Source organism: Nesoenas mayeri (genome assembly GCF_963082525.1).
Source record: "Nesoenas mayeri genome assembly, chromosome: 17".
Taxonomy (NCBI): Eukaryota; Metazoa; Chordata; class Aves; order Columbiformes; family Columbidae; genus Nesoenas; species Nesoenas mayeri.
Genome location: NC_137565.1, coordinates 9,747,507 through 9,772,452, shown reverse-complemented (window position 1 = coordinate 9,772,452; position 24,946 = coordinate 9,747,507). Strand labels below are relative to the sequence as shown.

Below are 24,946 nucleotides of genomic sequence, written 5' to 3'. Positions count from 1 at the left end.
AGTCTATGTATGGCATTTTTATTTTATAAATTACAGATTTTGCTTGTTTTATTTTGTTAATACAGCTGATTAAAAACCAAACAGGAGCTAAACATAACCTCATGCTGCATTTGCAATACCTACTTTAGGTTACTCTGACATTTCAGAAAGATAAGCAACACTGATAAGACTCTTTATTTCAAAATGTTTGCCGTTAAATGAGTTAATGTCAGTAAGTCATACACTTTGACATACAAAAATACCATGCTACTGATACAGTTGAAGAATTAAATGGATTCTCCATGCAGGAGAAATTCACAGCATTATCAGTACCCTCTAGGAACTTTGCTCTCACTTCCAGGGTGTGTTGCTGACCACTGCATAACGAGTCACGTTGGTTAATCAGCGAGCTCTGCACAGTATTGAGACCATCACAAAACCAGCCACTCACATGCTGAATCCTCTTGTCCTTAAGATTTCTGATAAAGCCAACATCAGGTAACCCATCCGCCTTCACTAGGCCAACAGAAACCTTCAGATACCGTGAGGATGATGTTGAGGAGGAGGAAATTAAAGCTTCAAGTTGCTTTGGCCATGTCTGGATGCCATAGGCCCCAGTGGAAAAGCGGGAAAAGATTCAGTTGTCTTTCATCCACTGGAACAATTTTGCTTTCTACTGTTAACATGATGTTGAAGTTTAACCAAAAGGCCACTCATAGCTTCATCCTCTTGGGGTTGATGTTTGCCTTTGCTGTTTTTCCCAATAGTTTAAAAAAGTGCACATTTCTCTAACCTGTGTATGGCAATATACTGCTGCAGGACTAAGCTTGCTAATGCCAAGAAGCTTAACAAGACAGGTGGCTGAGAGCCACTTCAAGCTTTTAAACTGTGTAAAGTGAGGAAATATTGACTCTCAGAGCCAAATGAATTTTCTCCTGCTTGTCACCTGAACAGCCACTATCACCTGAGTCATGGCTGAGCTACATGGCTTACAGGCAGTTTATCATCCTGTCCTTCCTGATGACAAGCTAAGCATACAGGACTTGGCAAACTGGACATTTGTACAACAAAATTATATTCTATTTTCTGCAGTGCATACAAAGAAAGTAAGTTTTGCTTTAGGAAATCAGAGCTGGTCGAAGCATATCATCTCCTTGAAGCAGCAGAAAAAACACCCAAGGCTCAAGCAAGGAAGTAATGAGAAATCTTTCAGAGAGCAGAAAGGCAGGGTTCACAAGCATGTCCACCCCAACAAGCTCTGGACAGCAAAGTCAGTTCTAAATGTTGGAGTTCCTGGACTTGAAACAGTTCATTCTCTAAAAACAACCCATACATTGCTTTAAAGCTCAATTCCTCCTCTTCACTTTGGCAGCGGTTTCTGTCAGTGCCATAGAGTGCCACATTCAAGGTGTTAGATTTTTAACTTTTCTTGAAGTTTTGCTGTAGGATGAAGCTTCAGCATTGAGCTTTCAGCCCTCAGCACATTCCTACCATTGAGTATGAGGGCAGAAGTTGGAGCAGGTGTGCGGGTTTTGTATATTTTGGATAAGATGAAATTGTTGCCAGTTCACTACAGGTTGGCACCTGAGAGGCAACTTGGGATCGCTTCAAAGACCTGTAATATTTTTATATTCAGTGTGTTAGAGTATTTCACTCCATGCAATAAAAACTGGTCCTGAAGTATCTGAAACCCTTCTGTAAATAGAGGAATTCATTCTTCAAGAATTTAGTGACAAAGCAACAACGAAAATAGATAGAAAGTAAAAACATATTTTGGCTGCAATCTCATTGTGTCACACAAGAAAAACATCCTCTGTGTCTTCCAACCCTTAATCTGAGAAGTGAAGTTACTGCCTCTCATACAAACAAAATCTTTAAGGCCTGGAATAACAAAATAAAACTATGGATTGGGAATAGGACAAAACTTTGTATTTTTTTTTTTTTTAAAGGAAATCCCAAGATGATCAGTTTCACAGTATGGAATGTAGACACAGTTTTCAGTTTTAAAATACAGTGCAAACTCCATTTTTAAAGGGACAATGTCAGGTAAAAGAATTAGAATTGTCTAACAGTATAAAACCTGGAAGATTAATTTATTGCACTGATTCAATCTGTTGTACATTTTGCTTAGTTTGGCCTGTGAAGCCATACTAGCCAATTTAACTGGTGCTCTATGCATTCACAGGTTGCCTTTATACGAGAACTTCAGCAGAGTGTCTTAGAATAAAATAAATATGAGAACACATTCTTTACTCAAGGTCTGACTCCGCCTGTCAGTGTCCCTTTAAACACAGCAAATCTCTCCCTCCACCTTCCCCACCGCACCCCCACCACCCAGGAAAGCTTAAAAGGGACTTACAGGCTCCAAGAACATAATTGTCCTGTGGCACATGGAGGGGAGAACATGAAAGACCTACAGGCACAGGGTGGGACAGAAACCTCCATGGTCAACATCTTTAAAGGCAGCTGTACCCTGATACATATATATGTATCTATATGGTCATTCAATTCCCTTTCTGCATTCAGCAGCGTGTAAATGTAGGCCAAATATTCTCAAGTTGAAGACAGCAATGACATCTTCTGCTTTCCTCACCCAGGTCCTGCTGAGCGATACACACTTGTTAAGTGATCCACTCGGTGGTCTGACCAGAGTCCCTTTGTGTAGAAAATGTTCTTGCTTAGAGCGTTTCTATAGAGAGCCCAGTGCTTCTCCAAAGCGGATTTTCTGTCCAGCTTTGAGTTGGAATTTGAAGTCCTTGGGTGCCTCAAAGATTAGTACGATTGTAGAGCCCAAGTTAAATTCCCCTAAATGCTCTCCTTTCCTCATGGGGATCCCCTCCTTGTTGTTGTTAGATATGAAGCTGAAGTCATTGTAGGAACCTTTAGAGTAACATGGACTGTTGGTGTGCAAGTCCTGAACAGAAGGAAGAAACTGTTACTTGAGGATTTCAGTACTCTGTATTCATTAGCACAGCTGCAGACTGTGGATATCCAGCCATTTTCAATGCAGGAACATACTTAGAATTCAAAAGTGCAACAGGAGTATTAAGGAAAATAGGCTGTAGTGGAGACAATTCCCTTTATGCCAGTCTTAGAACATCTAAGTCACTATGGAACATCAATACGGTGAAATACTGTAATTTTGGAGTAATGGGAGTTTTAATTTTTTTTTTGTCGTTTTATTTTACTGTACCAACCTCAACCACCCAAACCAGAAAGCTGCCAACTACTGCGTTCCTCACCTGGTCAAAGTAGATGCGGATAGAGCCCACATTTGTTGCTCCAACAGCTGTTAAAGAGAAAAACCCGTGTTTCCAGTCCCCTGTAAGGACAACCCGTTCATTGTGGCAGAACAGTTCCTTGATCCAACGAGCAACTCCGGGATTCACAGACATCAGAGAGCCTGCAATTGTCAGAAAATATTCAAGCTAAGTTGTCTGTTTTGCAGCAGTACTGTGATGCCATCTGAATGGTTAATTGTCATCTGATAGACCCTAAGAGAGATCAGGCTAACGACAAAGGCAGAGCCAGTCCCTAAGCTCAGCCCTGATGGACAGAATTGAAAGAAACCTATTAAGCACATAAGATCCATCTCACAAAAGGCTACAGGCTACTAAAAGGAAGGTAAATAAACTTTCTACAGCTTAGGAACAGGTTTCACTGGTTAACTATCAAGCACATGAGAGCAGTCCTTTCCAGTTCTCTTTGGTAAATGCACAGAAATGGTTACTGAGGCTGTGGCTGAAAACCAAGTAGGTAGCTATTGCTTTTCTCCCATTATGTAGCATGAGACTGCACAAGTGGCGTGTCTCACTCAGCACTGGTTCGTATCGGTGCTTCCCTCCATAGCTGCTCTGCGTTTGTGTTCTAGAAACAGAAACACACCTGGGAAGTGGCGGCGGTGTGACACCCTCCAGTCGGTGGGGGAGTGGAAGCAGTGATAATCCCCCGGTGCAAGGTAGATCACACAGTGATAGAGCTCATTCCCCTCCTTGGTCACTAGTTGTTGCTGAAAAGAGTCACGAGGTGGGGCTGCAAAAAAAAAAACAACAACAAAGGAGTTAAAGCTGTTGTTCATGCAGTCATCTACCATAGCTGAGCAGTCTGCATTAGAACCAGCACTAATAGCAGAAGGCTAAATGCAGTCCTTGTGTATTTTTTGGACTACAAGAAGATAGATGTCATCCAGGAATCCAATATTTCAAAGTGTTATTTTCCCTTTACAACAAAATCCTTAAGTTTTGGAGTTTCCCTTTCCCTAAACAGAACAGCAGAAATTGATATCCAGTGAAATGGAATTATTCTTAAAGCTACCTTTTCAAGAACAGGATTTTTCTCAAAGCAGCTCTTTTAAGAACAGAATTTGTGAAGAGTCCCTAGCTTTATCCAATCACAATAGGGTTATTTTCAACATGAGCACAAATGCACCTGTTTGCAGAACTCGGTCTCTCCAGTCCCCTGGCCAGTTTAGCAAGATGTGTTGGCTCCATTTAAACTCATGGCCTTGGAGAGGGGCTGGAGGTGCAGCAGAGCCGTGTAACGCATCATTACAAGTACAGTGCTTGCGCATCAATCTTGTTAAGAAGCAGCTTATATAATTTTTGCTAACCAGGTGCTTGGGTACAGCTCAGTCTGACAGCAGGAGTGCTACAGCCTTGCTATACTGGCAGATCTCACAGTCAATTATAACTGTCAATATAACCATATAAAAAGGAACCAAGAAATTAAATTCAGATAATCAGAATGAGCCAGACAAGACAGTATAAAGCCACTGGTGAGAAAGAGAAGAACTAGAATAGTGACGTGTTTATTCCCAAATAAAACAAAAACCAGACCTTTTCTTCCTGACAATGTGAGAAATAGAGGGAAAAAAACCAAAAAAGTAATCTTCTTTTCTCATGATCTCTGAGAACACTGAAAGAGCAGAATAAATGCAGAACTGATGCATAACTCACCCTGGCTAAAGCGCAGCTCCTCTCTGCTGATTCGAGGTCCCAAGAAAGATTCCAGAGAATATGTAACCCCTTTTACTTGCTCTACTTCACAGTTTTTCACCTGTCCAAAGTTAAGGATCTTTCCATCAGAAGGACTAATCTACAGTGAAGAGAAAAAGAATGGTACTCCTTAGGAATTAATGCATTCCTCATCCTCCCATCGCCACAGAAAGCAGACACATTCCCCTGTGGGGTGAGGGGAAGCTGGTGGTGTAGCGTCAAATCTTCATTTCCTTCTACTCACCACGCTGTGCACGCAGCAGACCGGCCGCGCTTGCGGTTTCAGCTTCCTGCGGAAGAACTCGCTGAGGTTTCTGTAGTGGTGCAGATCTTCAACAGCCGCCTCCTTCATGTTCACGCCGAACGTCCAGATGTACAGGCTGTAAACGGGCTTCCGCAGCCACGTGGGCAGCTCCACCTGGTTCAGGCGACCCCATGCTCGCGAGAGCAGGCGAGTCGGTACCGATTTGTACAGAGCAACCTAAAGGCAGAAAAATGGCAGCACGCCCTTCAGTTCTGCCCGCTGATGGCGTTTCTCTTGCTTCTCCCCATAACAGAGAAAGGATGAAACTCTTCCTGCCAACTGCTCCCTTGAATTCAGGGGGTTACACCACACAGAGTAGCCTTTAAGTCAGGAAAACATCAACATTGCACTTCATCCTCCCTCCATTCTGATGAGAGCAGATGAGGGACAGGATGGAACTTAATACAACCTTACACTGAAGTCAGAATCTCTGCTCGCCTGCAGGCTGAAGCTCCACATTCAAGTTACTGGAAACTACCCCAGTGTGAGGCTTACAGAATAAACAAGACATTTCACATATACTACTAGAACACTCACCAGAAATGTTTAACATTATCAATATATTCATTTTTGTGAATAACCAAATGAAAATTGACTGAAAAAATAATTTCTTGGTGTGTGATGACCTGCTTGTCAGATGCATCTACTAATGAGGGCGCTTTCCACATCCCAGTAGTACCCTGCTCTAATCATACTAGTACAATTAAAGAAACATACCACTGTGGATAAAGCTACAGCAGTATAAATTTACACCAGCCTTACTCCTCCTCTCGCAACAATACAAGCTGCTAATTGCAAAAGTATAAAGTGCCTTTATTCCTGTAGAAATATACCTTTGGACTGACACCAAAGCCTAAGTTTTCAGAGCAACAAAAGCAAATGAAGCCATATTGGTAAGAGATACATGCTGTTGATATAAATGGACAGATGACTGTGTCTTCCTGTCAGTAATTCAGCAGGGGACTCTTCTGGGGTTTGTGGTAAGTAGCAGCAGCCAAAAAGGTGGTGTGACCATGATGTAATCGGGGTGTGGGTGTGTGTGGACCAAGGGAACTGAACCTTCTGAAACCAGTTTTGCAAAATAACCCATGACCTGCTCAGCTACATTGAACATTTAAAGTTATGGAGTCATTTATTCTCAATATTAATTATATCCTTCACAATTAAGTCTTGCTAAATACAGCCATAAACACAAATAGAAGAACACACTGGCTGAGAGCCCGCCCAGCATATCAAACACAGCAGATTAAGCTTTCACTCACAAATCACTGTCCTGCATCACATTAAAATACAGTGATATTTCAGAAAGAAAACACCAATGTAATCTTCAGATAAAAACTTCTAAAACAACAGTACTTAGGTTATGTAAGCTGAAGTACTGAAGCAAAAATGTTTTTCTATTTGACATGCCTTATACAGCATTCATTTCTAAAATCAATTTTGCTCAGTTTTCCAGAAACAAGGAGAATATGCTGATACAACTGTGAAATCACAAAAATGTCAAAAGTGATATTTCCTAGTATCCCCCCCTCTTCAAAAGAGCCTGGTTTTCAGGTTGATGGAGTCAAACAGAACAGTTCAATGAAACAGTCTTAAGAATGGCAATTTTGTTGTGTTTTCATTTTAAATATTTGTGTGGTTGTTACATTCTGCAATTGCATAATGTGTGGGGAGAACAATCATGTGCAAGGCATCCTGCACCCCGCGCTCCGCATCAGAGCAGAGGTTTGCATATCGTGTGGACAGGCTGGATTACAAACACTCACAGAACTTTCAGAACAAACCCTCTCTGTGCAAAAATGACAAAAAGCAAGAGACCATTCCAATGTGGCCAGGAAAGGGAACTTGCGAAGAGGTTTGTCTGCCTTATCCCAGCCCTGATACTTTGCAGTGACTGAATTAATTCAAACGCTTCTGTTGATTCTCCTGGGTAGAGCCCTGACTCTTAGAGGACAAAGACTTGCTCTGCTACTGAAAAAAAAGCACTTTTCTGTGAAACGATTAGTCAACACAACTATGAACAGCAAAACCTAAAGGGAAACGTGAACTGCATCTCTGCTTTCACACCAGTGATGATCACCCTGTTCTGTACTAAGGATTTTCCACCCAGTTGCTGGTATAAAACAGTCAACGTACGCAAAGTGCAAGAGACACCTGCTGACACTTACCCTGCTCATAGGCCTCCATCCCACTCTGGTCAAGGGTTTAAGAGCACCGAAAGGCAGAAGATAATAGAGAATAGTCAGAGGCCAAGAACGGAGTTTCAGAGCAGGCCTAGACATACAGCTCAGCTGGCCCAACCTTCGCCTCAGGGCCAGCTGGGGAAATTGCAACCTGCAAGATCACATACACAACATCAGGGTCAGCCATCGCAGCGTCAGAACCACCAGCATCCTGGCTTAAATCCTGGCTGGGGAGCGTCCTCCCCGTGCTGCTGAAAGCAGGATGCAACTGGGATACAGCTACGTGCGCACACAAACCGCGAGTGGTACGCTCTGGCTGCTCTGCACAGCTCGCTCCCTTGCTGGATTATGCCATACGAGGGATGAACTATTAAATAGTGTCTATGTCTTTCCAAGATGGAAAGAAGCTGAGAAATTAAAAGGAAATTCTCTTGCCAACATGTCCTTTTCAAAACTTGGATCAGAATTAAAATACCACGCAGACAGGTACAACTGTCACCACTTTGGGATGCAAGATGGTGCTTTTGGCTCAGAATCTTTTCTGCAGTGAACACAATTCCTTTCCACCCAAGAATTAATAAATAAAAAGCAGAATGATCTGTGCATCACCACACAAGGGGAAAAAAAAATCCCCCAAAAAACCCCTGAGGAGATTTAGTGCCATCTCAGCAGTGGCAAAGCCGGTTTTCTCAGCGGGAGGTGGGGCGGACTGGACATGGGAATAGGAAGGGACAGGTCCCACCCTTCCCACCCCCAGCCTGCGGTGCTCCGGGCCGGAGCGGGATGGGGGGTCCCGCTCTCCCCCCCCTCACTGCGGTCGCTCCCGGACCAATCCCCGCAGAGCTGCGTCCTGGCAGCTGACTCCAGAGCCCTCTGGCTCCTCGCTGCCTTGGCCCCGTTTCACAGCAGCCCCTCGCTCATTTTTCCATTCTCCTAGTGATGGGGAGTAGAAAAGAGAGGAGTGAAACCTCCTCATTCCCCTTGTCATACAGCAGCGTGCCCTTCCCTGCCAATTCAATGCATAAGGAGCTTTATAGTAATTAGGCCAAGGAAAAGCTTTGCAGATGGCTGTCTCTGCTCAGAAACCCTCCCGCCCTCCCTGCTTTCTCCCTGCAGTCACCATTCCTGCAAAGCAGAAAATACAGAACAGTACCTGAAGCGAGTTCTCCTATTTGGTGTACCACCGGCAGAGCCAGCCGGGCCTGGGCTCTCCAGTTGTGGGTGCTGGTCCCCGGCACAGCTGCTGCTGCCGCCGTTCCCTGAACGCAGCCTCCGGACATGAATTTTAACTTTGCGGAGGTTGTAGCAAGAGGGTGGAGGGTTAGATAAAGCTTTATAGCATCTCACCATTTCCCTGTGTGCAGATCTGGTCCCTGCAGGGTGTTTGACTGACACATCGTCAGGGTGATGGTTGGTTGCAAAGCTCAGTCTTTTTTCCTCTACCTCTCTTTTCTTTGTTTGCTCCGGCACAGGAGAGAGGACACGGCGTCACAGTTCCTAATTGCCTCGCTGGTTTGTCTCTGGATTCCCCCTCTTGCTTCCCACTTGAATCTCTGCTACGAGGGTTGCAGCTATTGCAAACAAACAGGCATTGTGTCATATTTCAACATCCTGCTACAAATCCGACTCCGCACAAGACAAAAACGAGCTGTCCGTATACGCAGTCCTTGCTTCTCGCTAGTCAGGGTGGCCATTGAAACTCAACTCTCCAAAATCCCCCCTGCAGTCCGGGGCCGCCGCGCAGCGACGCGCTCCAGGAGCAGCCAGCCGGCCTTGCACGGTGCCCAGAGCGGCCAACGCGAGGCCGGGAGGAGGAGCGGGGCGGAGAAGAGGAGGAGAGAATCCCCAGCTTCAATTCTGCAGTGCAGCAGCTGCCGCTTAAAGAGTTCTGGGCTGCTGGGCACCAAAAACCCTTTCCTGCTTTCCTGCTCTTAAGGTTCAGCTTGGAAAGAAAACAACAAGGGAATGTCTTTCTATTTTACAGCCCTTGCCAGACACCAGCATCCATCTTCCTGAAGTCTCTTTCCATCTCAAAAGACTCGCATTGGGAGCAGGTAAAGGATATTCTACAAATACCCAGACACATAGTGAAATAAGCCGTTTTTAGGACTGGGTATAAGCGAAGTGTTAACGTGTCCATTATGTGACTGTCAGCACTGTCACAATTTTTAGGTCCAGTAGAACTAAAATACAAAACACGAGTAAAGGAAGCTGTGTTCATGGTGTTGTTAAGACAAAAGGCTGCAGTATTTCTATGTGACCATTCTGAATATACACAGAGGGAAATTTCCATCCTTGATCCTGCAGACCACATCTCCAACAGAGATTTTCTGCATCTCCTGTTGACTGGATTTCAATTGTTGTTAAGGGAGCTTGAAGCTGGGCTGCTGGTTTAGAAAGTGGAAGTCAGCTGGCTACATCTCACCTCAAGATAAAACCAAATACCCAGGGGAGTTTAGGGGCTAACTCTCCAGTAGCCATCCATTTCACTTACATTTGCTGTTAAAGTCTGGGTTGAAAAAATAAGAAGCTAATTCTTTCCAAAGCTCTCTAACCACCCTGAAAGCTGCATATGTAATGGAGTAGATGAAAAAGAGCACTGGTCCTCTGATGCGAGGGAAAGGGTTGTGCTGTGTTAGGGGTAAGGCAGGAGAAATGAGAGGGCCAGCAGGAAAACCCAGAATTAACCAGCTAATGGCATCCCATACTCAGGCCTTGAAAGGAAAGTATTCTAGCAAGAATTGTCTATTTTGATTGGCAGAACACCTCTGGAGTCCCTGCATTATTTTCTTCCGGGAAGAAAACTGCTATATGGTATTCTATAGCCTGGGAAGTTACAAGACCTGTGTGTATGTTGTTTTAAGTGGAATTTTAACGATTGCATATTAAAAAGTTAATTGAAATAAGGTAAATTTAAAATCAACCAAAAGCACTCCGAACATACTCCTTCCTCCCTGTGCCATGTGCCAACATTTTGTATTTTTCTATGTAAATATCGTTCAGTCTTTGGCTGGCACAAGTAACTCCCCCGCAACAAAAATGGAGCCATCTGTATAGCAAAGTGATGAAAGCAGTTACCCAAATCCCATCAAAATTCCAAGAAAAGCAATCATGGGGAGCTATTCCTCTTGATTTGCCAGCAACATTAGAAATTACCACCATTAAATACTAAACTTCAAATAGAAACAAGCAAAACTGATGACATCATTTCAAAAGGCCCTTCAGCAGACCAAGATGGAAATCATTTTCCCACTGAACACACATCTTAACAAAAGAGAAAGAAGCTCGTCTGGCGCTCCCCATCTCATCTCCTCCTTCCAGGACCTTCACCTATGCATGACTTTGCAGAGAGACAACAGAGCAAACAGAAGTCTCAGCTACATTTTCTTCAGTACTCTTAAGGATAGGGGAGGTAAAACCCACAAGTTCGCTCAGTAGAAATTCAACCTCATCCCCCAAGAGGTTTTCAAGAAATTATTATGTTCTAGACTGAAGAAGCCCAATTCTGTGAAAGCATGGAGCAAATTTAACAGCTCACCTGCTCCCTAAACATGAATGGACATTGAAATGTTCTACAGTCCAACACAGAAGGGACTACCACCCTTCAGTTCAAAACAAAGTGCGGTGCAAGAGAGATTCCTCTCCTAGGAGGGAGAAATATTGGCATTAAAGCCTTTTTTTTTTCCTCTACTTCTTAAAAAAAAAATGAGTTCAGATGAGTAAAAAGACCTATGTTTGTCGTAAGTTCTGTTCTGCTGACCTCGTTACACTCACCCAGATGCAAATACCCAAGTCCTGCTTAAACACTGACATTTATAGCAAGTTGCCATCCCTGTTGTGGCTGCCTCAGAAGCAACAGACGGTTTCTACAGTGCCAGAAGGCTAAAAATCCACCCTGACTTTACCTGCTTTCCATGGGGAAAGAACAAGAACTGGTGATCGTGACAGGAGTTCATAAAACAGCATCTCAATAGCTGGACTTCTTGGATGCAGGCAGTGCCACAAAGCCTGTGTTACTGGCTTGGGCAAGAATCTTAGGATTGCGGGTTTGTAGGAGGTTGGATATCAGTACTGAACTTCCTCACCTGTCTGAACTCCCACAGAATCCACGTTGGGTAAATCAAAGCAGCAGTTATCAGCAGGCACAAATCCCTGGAGAATTACTATCTAATAGACAACTGCTAATCTGCCAGCTATGCAATACTGTTCCGCTCTGTCAGCTCAAATAAGCATCAAATCCAGTAACCCATTTAATTACCTCAAGCCCTTCCCTCAAGTTTAAAAAAAAAACGAAAAAGCAAGGAAGACTAATATGCAACTGAATTTCAAAACTGAAGTCTGAGTTTTAAATCATAAGCATGAATCATTAGGCTTGGAATGCACTAGTCGAAGTCCTCAGAGCCCTCTGGTTACACTTTCTACATTTGGTAACATAACTACTATTTAAAAAATGCACTGTACGCATCCAAATGCTGTATTCTATTTAAACACCAGCAAAAATAAGGCCTTGCAATCAGGGCAGAAGTACTCGGTGACCGTTTACGAAAGGTCCCATTCCTTTCCCAGCAGGATGTGTTTGATTTGAGACACGTAATCGCTGCTCCAGAGCCAGGCAGGATGCTCCCACCCAGGCAGGGGCTCCTGAGCTCGCTGGGTGCCGCGGGGAAGCCCAGGCCAGAGCTGGCGGCTGCCGCCCCACGTGATTTTCGAGTAGCGCCTTCACTTCCAGCTTGGCCGGGGACACGTTGGCCAACTGGCCCATTTTGCGCAGAGTTGCCAGTGCTGGCTAATGGAACGTACCACGCTCTGCTTTATCCACCCTCAATTCCCAACGTCCTTTACTTGGCATATGAAAAAGCCTTTTGATAATTTTCCTCTAATTTTACATTGCTGCTTTAGTTGCATTCTATAAATAGAAAGAGGAAAAAAAAAAAAGTGGTATTTTATTTAGTCATAAAAGGTTGGGTAGTTTTTTAAACTTAACCCCAAATTCTGTACAAAAAGCCTGTTATATAGTCTCAAAAATCTCTTTTGTGAAACAAGGAAAAGAGTTTTATTTACTTTTGCAAAGTGACATGAAAATTGATGACACCTAAAATACACTGTGTTATTTTAATACTTTGTAGTAATATTTTCAGTTTCAGGGTTTAAAAGATATTTGGGCTTAAGATACCTGTTAGGCAAACTCTGTTCTGTAAGGGGTCTCTAAGGGAAGCACAACCCGAGTTCCATCTTCCCAACCAGCCAGACCCCGGCGGCCGAACAAAGCTCTGCCAGCCTCCCACGCCACGGAGGAGTTAATAACCGGACTCTGATCTCTGATAACGGAGACCTAAGATACTTCTTTTGTTTAAATCTGCTCGGAGATGACTCACGAGAGACTTTGGAACATCTCTCCTGAAAGCTCCAGCAAACCAGAGAGCAGCGATCGATGGCCCGGGCCCGCCCGCCCTTACCTGCCCAGCGCGGCCTCCTCCCGCTGCCCCGCGGTGCTGAGCCGGTGCGGAGCCGCCCTCGCAAAGCAGTTTTCGGACACGAAGCAGCGGCTTCACCCGCAGCACCGCGCCGGCCGCAGCGCTCCCGCCCCCGCGGGGCTCCGGGGCCGAGCGCCCTGTCCGGCCGGGCAGCGCACGGGGACGCCGGCCCCACCCGCACCCCCTCCCCGGCGGGACCCCCGTACCTCCCGGCGGTGGCTACACAGCCCAGCCCAGCCGCCAGCACAGCCGCTCGCTCCCGGTGCCGCTGCCGGCCGGTCCCGGTCTTAAGGAAGCGGCGCGGGGCCGGGACCCTCCCCCGCCTCGCCTCCCAGCCACTGGCGCTCCGGAGCCGCTGCCGCCCCGCGGGGCCCCGGCCCCTTCGGAGGAGGAGCCAGGGCAGGAGAACCGAAAACGAAGAGCGAGCGGCGGGACCGGAACACGGCGAGAGCAGCCGGGCCGGGGGCCCGCAGCGCGGCGGGACGACGGGTCTGCCCAGCGCACCCGGGGGAACCAGAAGGTCCCCTGGGCACCGTTCAGTTTCCCAAGGAGCCACTGGCCAAGGCAGAGAAAGCGGCTGTGTGGGGAACACGGCACCGCAGCGGGTGCCGGGCACTCCCCCGCTCTCACCGCGTTTTCAGCCGAAGCAAGAAAGTGCTCTGCAGCCCCATGAGGTGCTTCTGAAACACTCTCATAAACTGCTCCATAATCCCAGCAAGATGCTCAGGAGGTTGTACAAGGCAGAGCAGACTTAGACAGTCAAAAAGCAATCTCGCTGGTCAGATTAAAAAAGTATTGTTTTTACACAATTCCATCTTCCAGAATAGCCGAGAAAAACATTTACACCATCACACCCTTCACACGTTTTGACTGTCGAAATTTAATCCCTTTTAACGTTTCCTGACCATCTTTGTTACATGCATTGGGCAACTCCACAACCATTTTTTAATTGTAATTGCATGTTTGCTCAAATCTCCAACCATCAGAACATGGGACCAAGAACAAAGAATAAGAGACCAACCAACAGATTACGTTTCATTCTTCCAAAATTGGAGTTAAAAAATAATGAGAGGTTTTTCCATTATTAGTTATTTCCTGAACTTGATACACACCTCTTATCATAATACTAAATGTCTGTCTCCTCTGGGCCAAGAAAAGCACCTTCTGCATTGTACTGCCAAAACAGCATCCAGTGTCCTCTGTTACACAAACACCAGCAGTTTTAAATATCAATTGGAAAGACTGTTCTTACCTCTGAAGAATCAAGACCCGAAACTCAAGCACGTGGTCCATGGCAATAACCTGAGGTTCGAACAAGACGGAACTGTGTATTAATCTGTGTATTAATCTGTCATCTGCATTATCGGAAGTCACTACAGCTCACTTCCCTTACAGCCTCTCTGGCTTCCTCCTGCACATCACCCCACCAAACACTGCTTTGTTTAGACAAAACAGAACAAAGCAGGGAAGCAAAGCACAGCTACAAGAAGTTCCTCTCTCTAGATTGTTCCTGTGGTCACTCCATCCATCCAAACTCACTCTTAGGCCAAGGTTTCCCTGAGTAATCCTTCCATCCCGAGGAGAGGCAGAATGCCTCTGGTTAGCATCTGAACGGGATGCCATGCATGCAGATCCCAGCCAGGAAATGTTCTGTGACAGCAAGGATTTGAAACAATAAGCTTCCATCCAACAGATAAATATCTACCTGTCTCCCTCCAAGTCCTCTGCTTTACCTCATCTAATTAAATGAAAGCTGATCCTCACTGGTATTCACAGTAGGAGACACATTAAGGCGTTAATCAGCTCAAGCTATTAGCAACATAATGTCTCTTAAGAAAATTATAGGAAGAAAAGGTCTAGGCTAAAGAAACAATAGTTTTGTCTTTCCCTGTGGAAAAACTTAAGGGGCACTTAAAGCAGGTTCACTCCCCACCCCCCCATTCTTTCACCAAGTTTGAGCAAAACAAAGGAGTATACTCTCTTTCATTTCATCAAAAACTACACGCACTTTATGACGATAGCGACACGTTCCCTGCTTGCACGACAAGGTGCTGACCACCTGTTCCACACCCGTCCCCACCTGCCTGACACGCGGAGGCGGCAGAGGGTGCGTGTTCTCACGGGAACACGGGGCTAGCGCTGCGGAGTCGGGACATCACGGCAGCAGCCTGGGCAGCGAGGGCATGTGCAGCGCTCTCTTGGTCTATGTTACTCTTTCAAAGCCCATTCAATTGCACTTTTTGCCAATGCAAAGGCTTATTCTGCTCTAAAAACGCCCCTCTTCTCCACACTCCTCAGTGTGCTTCCAGGAACACAAAACGCACAATAACAGAAAATGACAGGCCAGCAAAAACGACACTCCACTTTCCAATAAAAAGGAACAATGCAGCTCTTATTTATCTTGAATCCTACATTGTTTGGAATGTTTCTTGCAATGTATGAACACAGTTTTGCTTTTTCCTCACAACTGTCAAGCTTCCTTTGCCACCCACAGAAGCATTCAACAGAACTTAAGCATATCTGAAAGGACTAGGAAGCTTTGTTAGTGTCTCCTAACTAGTCTCTGCTGCATTTGGAGTCCTGTGTATGTTTGAAATTCTTTGTGTGATTCCCCACTGCAATAAACCAATCCTTTAGAGCTGTTTCATCCAAAGCAATACTTGTAGCTTCATCAAATAATAAGAAACCAGCATAGTAGTGTAATGAAAGAAAGCAGATTTAATAAGGAAATTACCCAATTTCATACCTGAAAGTATGAACAATAACAAATAAAAATTGTTTTCAAGTATGAAAACTGAATTGACATTGCTTTTTAAAATAAATACTCCATGGACACTTACCAGTTCTTTTTAAATCAGAATATAAAATCTGTTTGAAATAAGCTTCAGCAGGAAAAGAATATACAAAAGACAGATTTACAGACCAATTCCTGAGGAGCTATCAGAGCCTAAGCTGCCAGCGTCTGCGCTGTCTGGATCCTACCTGATTTGGGTCACCAGTGAAAATGAATTTAGGGATTCCAGCCTAGTCCCCCACAGGCATGTGGCCAAACCACCCACAGACTGCTCAGGAATGTAAAGAAAGGAGATGCTAAAGGTCACACTGAAACATCTCCTACACAATCCCGGAATTTTTAACTCCTTACCTTCAGAAACAGCCCCGGAGCAGCCACTCAACTGCCTGTTTGGGAGAACACCACATGTGCTTCGTCTAACACGGAGTTGTACAATATACTTCATAGTTAAATGGAGATAAAGCAGTTACAGGAAGTTATGAAATATTTCTTACTTCACTGCTGCCGTGGATAGTTGACTTGTGAACCTGATATACATACTACAATTCCACAATAATTTCTAAACTCCTTGGAATCCAGAAGAAAAAGGCAAAAATCCCTCAGGATAAGCAATTACAGCCATTACAGATCTAGGTGCTACCTACAAAAAAGGCCTTGCTATATATTCACAAAGAGAACAGGTACATTTTTATTAACTCTGTATTAATTCCATCTCAGCTTCCTTGTAAATCAGGCTCTTTATGAGGGAGATGGAGAGACCACAGCAATAAATGGCAACAGGAAAGGTTCTAACTGGATATAAAGAAAATACTTGTCACTAGGAGAATAATTAAGCATTGACACAAGCTGCCCACTGGGATCTCTGTCCTTGCAAATTTTGAAGACCCAAGTGGACAAAGCCCTGAGTAACCTGGTGTGAATTCAGTATTGGCCCTGCTTCAGGCAAGAGGTTGGATTACACAATTTCCATCTGAATGATTCAATGCCTGCCAAACATCTCTTTATTCAATTGATTAGCTACCCCCTCTACTTCCGATTTCACAAGTATTTAAAAAAATAAAGTGTCAACCACACTACAAGATTGAGGAGACGCCAGCAGTTCTTAATGTCTCATTACATTGACTTCAGCCACAAGTGACAGGAACTTTAGTTCCACGATTTGTCAAAAATGCATTGGCAGTAAAGACAAATTAAACATTCCCTTGTTGGAATGAAAGCAAAGGAGCTTCAAGCGTGACAGAAGTAAAATTGCCCCAAGTTTCTTACCTTCCACTCACTTGCAAGTTTCACAGGCACCTCTATCCCTCTCTCCTCCAGCTGTTCCAACTTGTAACCCTCATATTTTCTGTATCCTGCGTATCCCCCAGCGGTAGCTACCAGAACGTGGAAGGGGCGCAGGCGGAAGGCTTGTCCTACTGAAGCAGTATGAAACTTCTTCTTGTCTGTAACGGGGAAAAAAAAGACTTCAGGAGAAAGAACAACTACACAGTAAAGAGAAAGCTACTATGTGCTCCAAGGGATGTCAGCCTAGGCGATGAAAATGTGATCAGAAATCCATGATGGAAGGTACATATAGATGCTCTTGAGTGCTCCAGTTACTGCAGCTTCCCAAGTCCCCTGACAAGCACTAACAGCTCATCTGTTCTTTTAACCTCATCCCCCCTTACATCCCTCTAACATTCTTCCCCCAAAATATATAAAATGGGTTGCCTGAAAGCCCTAACCTACTTTCCAACTAGGAGATCTTCTGTTGTTACTATACAGAATATTCAGTTGCTGGGGAACAATCTGTAACTCTGTGGAGCTTCATGCTTCTAGGTCATTAAAGCTTTCATGATAGTTTGGGAATCCCCCTGCTGCACAGGTAACGGGAAGCAGGAAGGAAATGATGACCTGCTGGAGTGTAGGTTGGGTAAACAGGATGATATGCACATTTCTGCTGTACTACATGTTACCACATTTTAAAAATGACATCTAGTATTATGTCTGTTTCTTATAGAGAACTACCAAGCTGCTGCGGCACAACACAAGCCAGCTGTGTGACCCGCGGACACAGGACAGCTGCGCCAAGCAAACCAGAGCCATGGGATGTACGTCCCTTGCAAAACCTTCAGAGAAAACAAGTGTGTTCAGGCTTAATGGGCTAAGTAAGCATTAGACTGAAGTATTAGTCTGAAGGTTCTCAGCAGTGAGCATAAGTCACTACTGGACAGAGAAAATGCCCAAAGGAATTAGTTCTCAGATCTTGATTGGTGTCTTTTCCACAACAATCATTAACATAGATGAGCCAGAATCAAAAAACAATGGATTAGATCTTGTTCCATCAACATCAAGCTTAGTGTTTGACTATGAAAGGACACATTAACAACTAAAAAATTCCGTAAACAATGCGCAGAGACAAAGCATAATTGCTTAATGATCTGGGAAGCTTTAGTTCTAAGTAGGAGAGCTGATCAGAAGTATTCAGCTATTCTTCATCCACCATGATGCAAAAAGATGCCAAATAAAAGTAATTCTTGCTCACATTTTGTTTTACCAAACTAATATTTTGCTTATTTATTTCCTACAGATGTGATTTAAAACATTGTTTGAATTATATGTCCTAAAATACATCATAATATGAAAATAGCTTTATTCTTACTGGAAAAAAAAAATAATCTTATTTTCCATGGAAAAACCCCCAAACTCAGCAGCAACTACAGGTACAGTTAAAATTCTAGAAAATATTCTACCCTAAAGGACAACGCTCAATAAAGGACAGGGATCAGTTAGCACAGCTTAAGAAAGCTTTGTAAAGAAAGACTTTTCTTTATTTTGAATTTACAAAGACTCCACAACCTTCCTACCTGGCATCACTATTCCAGCAGAAATGTCTGTACAGCGACCAAGGATGCTCTTTAGCCCTAAAGCCTTTAAGTCCCTTCCTACCACATATTTGGTTCTGGGTGAGCAAAGCTGCTCCTTCACCAGATTCCCAAAGCAAAGCCCCTCAGTGGGAGCAGCTCTTTCTGCTTTGTCCAAGAGAGGCTGTTTCCACCCAAGAGCCTCTATTAATTAATCGATACAAACATTTCTCTTCCGTGCTAGAGACCAAACCATTTGACGTTCCACAAGCCACAGCAAAACATTGAACTTGTGGATAAATGAAGAGCTGACTGTTCTCCACCTCCAGCGTTAATGCAACAGCACTTCTGTAACTCATACCCTAGGTTTTTTATTCTGTAAGGACTATCTTTGATCTCCAAGCAACAAAGAGAGCGTGTTTCTATTAATCTATGCAAGCATATTTTCAGTAATGAAATATCCACATATGACATGTCAGACAAAGAATTTGGACAGGCAGGTTAACCCAAAGAAATAGTTACAGAAAATAGGATCAATAACTCAGCTGGCAAGGAAACAAAAACTGAAGACTGTATGCAGTTGTTATACTAATATATGAAAACACATGTGACAAGTTTACAAACAAATATTTATTAAAAACAAACAATAATATTTGATCTTGACAGCATTATTCAGCTTGAATAACTGCAAGTGCAAGCATCATTTTAATAGTCTTAAACATTTAATGTAAACCTACTTGGATTTCTTGATTTATTAAAATTACAAGTACAGATTTGAATACAAAATGATATTTATACCTCTTCTTTCTTACAGGCCTGTTAAACTGAACTCTGAATTCCTCAAACATCTCACAGTGAACAGCTGGCAAGAGCTGCACTACAAGGCAGGTACTACAGCTGAACAGCTTTCAACAAATTCCCACCAGGTATGTGCTGTTGCTTTCTTATTATCCATTCCACATTAAGCTTGCTGTTGGCCTTCACTGACAGTCACTTCACGTCTAACATTATTTCCCTGGTTTTCAAGCTGACAATGGATATCATTTAGCTGTCAGGCTCATTATTCCTGAGTAGGCTAACACAAAGAGCTCTTATCCACCATCCACACAGACTCTTTCACATCACCTTCATGACACTGGCCAGCAAAAGACAGACACAAACACGTCTCTCCTGCCAGAAACACTCTAGAGCAACAGAACACTTAAAAATGTTGCAGGACATGCAAACCCACTAAACTGACATAAAACAGTTTCACATTTCAAAATAATCTCTCTGCTAAATCGTACTGTGTCTTTTAAAAAGTCATTTTTCAACTGTAGACTCCTCAGAAAACTAAGTAACATGCAGAAGTTAATGAAGAAAAATGAACCTACGGTTAATGAGTTTTAATTTGCTATACAGAAATCATCTTCACTACAAAAAAGATTAGATGTTGGGAAAAGTTTAAAAGCTATAGCTAAAGAGATTCCATTATATATACTCTTCTCCAGAGTCTTCCTTCCTCTATAGCACCTGTTATTAGAAAATAAACAACTGCATGGCTTATTAATAAGCACCAACAGAGATATTCGTGACTGGGGGGGCTGACATTGCCCCAGATGGGATCCACTCTGCCTTTCCAGTTGTAGCCAATACTGCTCTGGCTACACAGCATCCAAACTGCCATCCAGATCTGCATCTCTGGAACGCTCCTCCTACCTGTAAAATCTTTGTGGAACAGATGGCACTTCCAAAAGAACAGAGAAGCGGCTTTCAACCGTGGCGAGGGAAGCTCTGTGTCTAAAATGCTCCTCTTGTTAAAGGAAATTATTTCTATTTTTTATTGCTACAACATCTGCTATCCAAGTATTCCAAAACAGCTGAGAAACAATTAATAACCCCTCATAAGATATCTTATGAAATAGGTGAATACACTTGCTTTACTGTCTGGAATACAAACCACCAAAGGAGTAAAGCATGATTTGCAAGCTCACGTCTATGGAAATACCATGAATTGAACAGGTCTGCGATGCTGGACTCCCATTTCTGCTTTTATCTCAGGAATTTCGTATTCACCAATATGTGACCATAACTTGCCCAGCTTTGAGTAACCCTGAGTCTAAAAACACCAGGTAGATACAAGCCCCCACTTACCACTGAAAAACGTCCGGGAAGGCGGCTGCTTCCACAGGACTCCAGTTCTGACCCCCAGGTGCTCGTATATAAGGAAGTTATAGCTCGTCAGCAAACTGCAAGTACAGCAAACAAGAAACAATTGCTTAACTACAAAAGTTGAATAATGCAAACACAAGCAGCTCAATGCAGTGATAATCTTATATTCAGAACCTGAATAACACTGAGAGAAATTCTCCTTGAAGTGTCATAGAGCTCCCACTGAGCCTATTCCCTTCTGGCCTATTCCTTCCCTGAAAAAAACAACCAGAAAAACAAACCTGACAATCCAACTGCTCCTGCAGATATTTATTTAATGTAGCATCTATTTTATGTTTTTTTCTTCTTACCAAATGTTGACACATGTTCCTCTTGAGCTCAATTCTCTTGTAACAGTGATATTCTTCTGAGCACTGAATGTGCTTATCTTTGCAAGAGCACTCTTTGGGCAACTAGTTACACTGTCATGGATCATATCTTGGCCTGTTTGGAGTTCTAAAATATTTGCGATTGTGAATACAAACTGAGTCTTTTTAAAAAAACAAGCTAATATCATCTAGTTTCATCTTGTTTTATGGGCTGCCCTGACCTACATGTTTAGTAATCTATTGGTTACTTTTCTCTTTTTAAATAAGTGATAACTGATGAGAGTTACTGCTCTCTAAGTCTGCTTCCAGTTTAACAGACCTATTTTATCCAACACCATGCAAACAACTCTTTTAAGGCCAGTAAATTGCTTGTATTTTGCTGAGGAAAACACAAATGTTTAAAACAAGATTCCTCCACTGACAGGACAGGCACACAGCACAAGGATCACCATCCTCTGTAGCAACACAGCTAATGCATTTACTTCCACCCAAAGGCAGTGGTTATAATGGGTGAAGTTGAATTCAGCCGTGCTGATCAAAACAAACGCTGCTTGCAAATGTTGTGGTAAATTTTGTAATGATCGTTTAGCTCCACCAGGTGCTACACAGGTGTGTCATTTAAGAACCTCCTACAACAGCAACTACCTTACAAGACACTTGAATTGGGTTCATATATCTCCTTCCTTGCCATGCTGGTCGGGAGGAGGAGTACATAGAATAGTAATGGATTCTGTGAAGAAGGAACGTTATTTATTAAACCAACTGGTATAGCTGGAAAAGCAAAAAGGCTGCCAGGCACAGCAGTTCTTTAGAATTTGTCTCACCACTCTGTGCGCTGGTGAACTGTAACGTGAGCGGCTCTGCCACTCTGAAAGCAGATAAAATGGACTTACAACTGGCCAACACACAGAAAAGGTTCAACCAGGATTCTTCATGTATTTAATATATACCATTTCATCTTTCTAATGACTCTGAAAAGGATCCATCCAACTGCACAAGAACTATTCCTGTTGGCAGTCTGTAAATAAGCAGGTTCAGACAAGCACTCGCGGATGGCACGGCAGGACCCCGGGGCAGCCAGCCCGTGTTCCCACCCAACAGGCTCAGGCAGAGCCAGGTCTGGCAGGTCTCTGTGCAACCTCCTCGTTCCCAGGGTGCAAATGCCACACCTGGGACAGCTGCATTTGGCCCCCTGGCCCTTCACCTGCTCTTGATCAGATACACGCCAAGTACAGAATTACTTCATTCGCTTACAAGCTACTCCATCATTTAGGGTGATTCAATTTCAGGAAGTGGTTGTTAAGAATGTTAAGAATTAATTTCAGGTGTCTAATGAGTTACATCTACACATTATCTCTTTATTTAGAAAAGGAGTCTGCAAATACTGGATTTCTTGTCAAGAAAGTAGACACTCGCTAACCGTGTTTTAATATTAGCCAAGGACAAATCACTATAGTTTTCACTTATGCCCATAAGGTGGTGTCAGTAATATTTCACTCTGCCCTTCAGCTTCATGGTCTCTATTAAAACCACTAAATTAACCCAAATGTGACAGAACAGTCCCTCCCCAAAACAGAGTCCTGTAACCAGGTGCCAAACACGTCACGCTGCTGCCTCATCTCCTGGGACATTATTTCCTTAGTAAGACAGAAAAAGCATCCCACACTGCTGCAGAACCTGTATGTTTTACATAGCAACATGATGCAATTTTATAATGAACGAGGTCAGCTGATCCGCATGGGTCATACACCAGACCTACACTAATTTGTGGCATTACAAGGCCTGTTTTACAACATATTAAAACACCTGGGATAAAAGGAGTACTTGCCCATCAGCAAGCTGGGAGCCTCTGGGCTACTTCTAAGGGATTCAAAAAACTAAGAACTAATCCAGCTAGCACTGAACTTAAATTTACCAGAAGAGTTTTTAAAAGTCAAGGGAAAACATATTAAAACTTAGTTACAGCCTAAAGCACTAGTATTCTTGAGACATATATGAGTCTTGATACATAACCATGTAAAAAAAGCACAGCCAAAAAAACCCCAGCTGTGTTGGCTTCTTGGGAGCTGTTCAGGTGGCCTGCGCAGAGCAGGACACACTGGGACTTGGTACTTCAGCAGAGGTCATCGCAGAGGAGAGATGGAACAACCAATTGCAGACCCTAAGCTCTTAGAAAATGTGTTTTGGCATCCAACATGGGAAAACAAGTCTCCTCCTTACTCTGAAATCTGTCTAAAAATAGGTAAAGATGCCCAGACTAAACAGTTCACTGTCAGCCTCGCCTTCCCTGCTCCTGACAGCCTGACCTTGGTGCGTCCAAGCGTGTTGGAGGGCACTGGCCTCCTGCCTCTGCCACTCAGCCGGGGGCTGCTGGCGTGGGAACCACTGGGACCCCACAGTGACTTCAGCTGCTGCAGGACAAGGGACCGAACTCCCTTCCTGAGCACCGAGGCCAGATGGCAACCCCACACCGAGTGTTTTCTCCAGGTTTTGAGAGTGAAGGCAGAGTAAGGGGATGATGTGTTGTAAGGACACTGAACTGTATCCTACAAACAGCATTCTTAAAGCTGACCTGTTGCTGTGAAAAGCAGCAGCTACCAGAGAACATCTGGAATGGGCTGTTGGTTCCCACCAGGTGCTTCCCAAATCTGCCCTCCCCGGGGTTACATAACCGTGGGGGCAGCACCTGCCCCTCACTACCCATTTCTACTAAACACTTACACACTGACAACTACAGACTGTGAGACCGAGTTAAAACTATACAAGACCACACGCTTTTCTTGCTCAGAAAACGTAAAACCTCCTTCTTGTTCTCCAGCTTAGAGAACGAGGCCAAGACTCCTCGCACATGCCCAGGGCACAGGGCCGAGGCACCACTAACAACCGCACCTTCCCCTCGCCAGGGAAACGCCAGAGAGGCGGCAGCCGGAGGGGAGGGGGCGGCTGCGGCCCCCGGCGCGGGGGAGGCCGGGCCGCCGCCCGGCTCCTCCTCACGCCCCCCGCCCCCTGGGGTGCCGGCTGTCAGACAGCGCCTGCCGCTTCGTCCCCAGCTCTGCCGGGGCCGGACAGCCCCAGCCGCAGCCCCCTCGCCGCGGGGCAGCGCGGAGTTTACGTGCCCGTACCTGCTCCGCCACAGCACGGCCACGCCGCCCCACGCCACGGCCGCCGCCATCTTCCCGTCTTCCCGCTGCGCCGCCGCCGCGTCCTCTGCTGCGTCCGGCGCGTGAGGGCGGGAGACAGGCGGGGGGCGGGGCCAGCACGCGGAGGGGCGGGGCCGGCGCGGCTGAGGGGACTGCGCGGCCGGCCGGGAGGGGGTGAGGGGACGGGGCTGAGCGCTGAGGGAGCTGTTACCTGACAGGAATGCCGTGTGTAGGGACGGGATGGTTCCTCAGGGAACATGCGGAATCGAGACACGAGTCTGAGGCTGTTCCCCAAAGGGGGATGTTGTATGTGGCGAGGGCTGTTCTCTCGGGGTGCTTTGAGGCGACAGGGCCGTCCCTGAGGGGATGTGGTGTGGAGACAGGGCCCTTCCTGAGGGGACACATGATGTGGGGACAGGGCCGTTTCCCAGGGGATGTGGTGTGGAAACAAGGTTGCCCTGAGGGTTTGTGGAGCGGGGACAAGGCTGCTCCACAAAGAGGGTACGGTACCAGGACACAGCTGCTCCCAGAGGGAGAAACAGCCTGGGGAGCTGAGCATGAGGCACCTGGGGTTCAGCTGCTTCCCAGCATTGCTGTGGAGGGGCAGGTAAGTCCTTGAGCACAGACGTGGGAGCACCAGGAGTGTCAGGGCAGGGCTTTTCTGGGGATACACACACACGCCACAGGACAGACACGGTGCTGTTCTGCACAGGAGA

The 24,946-nt window shown here is 44.8% G+C and overlaps 2 protein-coding genes across 4 annotated transcripts in view; one reads left to right on the top strand and one right to left on the bottom strand.

Annotated features, from left to right (window-relative positions):
* SFI1 (SFI1 centrin binding protein) overlaps nt 1-469 on the top strand; it is a gene marked incomplete at its 5' end in the record, with an annotated part of 28,287 nt that extends 27,818 nt beyond the window's left edge. The window contains one exon of the mRNA XM_080354985.1: nt 341-469. The remainder of the gene's footprint in view (nt 1-340) is intronic.
* On the bottom strand, nt 11-24,286 carry PISD (phosphatidylserine decarboxylase). Of its 3 annotated transcripts, XR_013922970.1 has the most exons (9): nt 24,213-24,286; nt 20,705-20,799; nt 16,995-17,170; nt 5,218-5,454; nt 4,935-5,073; nt 3,865-4,011; nt 3,222-3,382; nt 2,339-2,893; nt 11-1,594 (listed from the first exon to the last, which is right to left on the bottom strand). XR_013922970.1 is itself a non-coding variant. In XM_080355272.1 (8 exons), exons 2-8 carry the CDS (start codon nt 8,855-8,857, stop codon nt 2,669-2,671), a joined length of 1,125 nt encoding a protein of 374 aa, XP_080211398.1. In that variant the 5' UTR covers nt 8,858-9,031; nt 16,995-17,125; the 3' UTR covers nt 11-2,668. The 3 variants fall into 3 exon arrangements, 2 of the variants coding, with proteins under 2 accessions (XP_080211398.1, XP_080211397.1); XM_080355272.1 differs by lacking the exons at nt 20,705-20,799; nt 24,213-24,286 and adding exons at nt 7,446-7,611; nt 8,808-9,031 and having other exon boundaries at nt 11-2,893; nt 16,995-17,125; XM_080355271.1 differs by lacking the exon at nt 11-1,594 and having other exon boundaries at nt 2,319-2,893.
* Nucleotides 24,287-24,946: the final 660 nt, after the last annotated feature.

Excerpts from the sequence above, each read along its gene's own strand:
- PISD (XM_080355271.1), bottom strand. The coding sequence starts at position 24,262 with ATGGCGGCGGCCGTGGCGTGGGGCGGCGTGGCCGTGCTGTGGCGGAGC. Across the intron at positions 5,074-5,217 it reads TCTGCTGCGTGCACAGCGTG|ATTAGTCCTTCTGATGGAAA; the intron begins GTGAGTAGAAGG and ends TCTTCACTGTAG. Across the intron at positions 3,383-3,864 it reads ACACCGCCGCCACTTCCCAG|GCTCTCTGATGTCTGTGAAT; the intron begins GTGTGTTTCTGT and ends TGACAATTGCAG.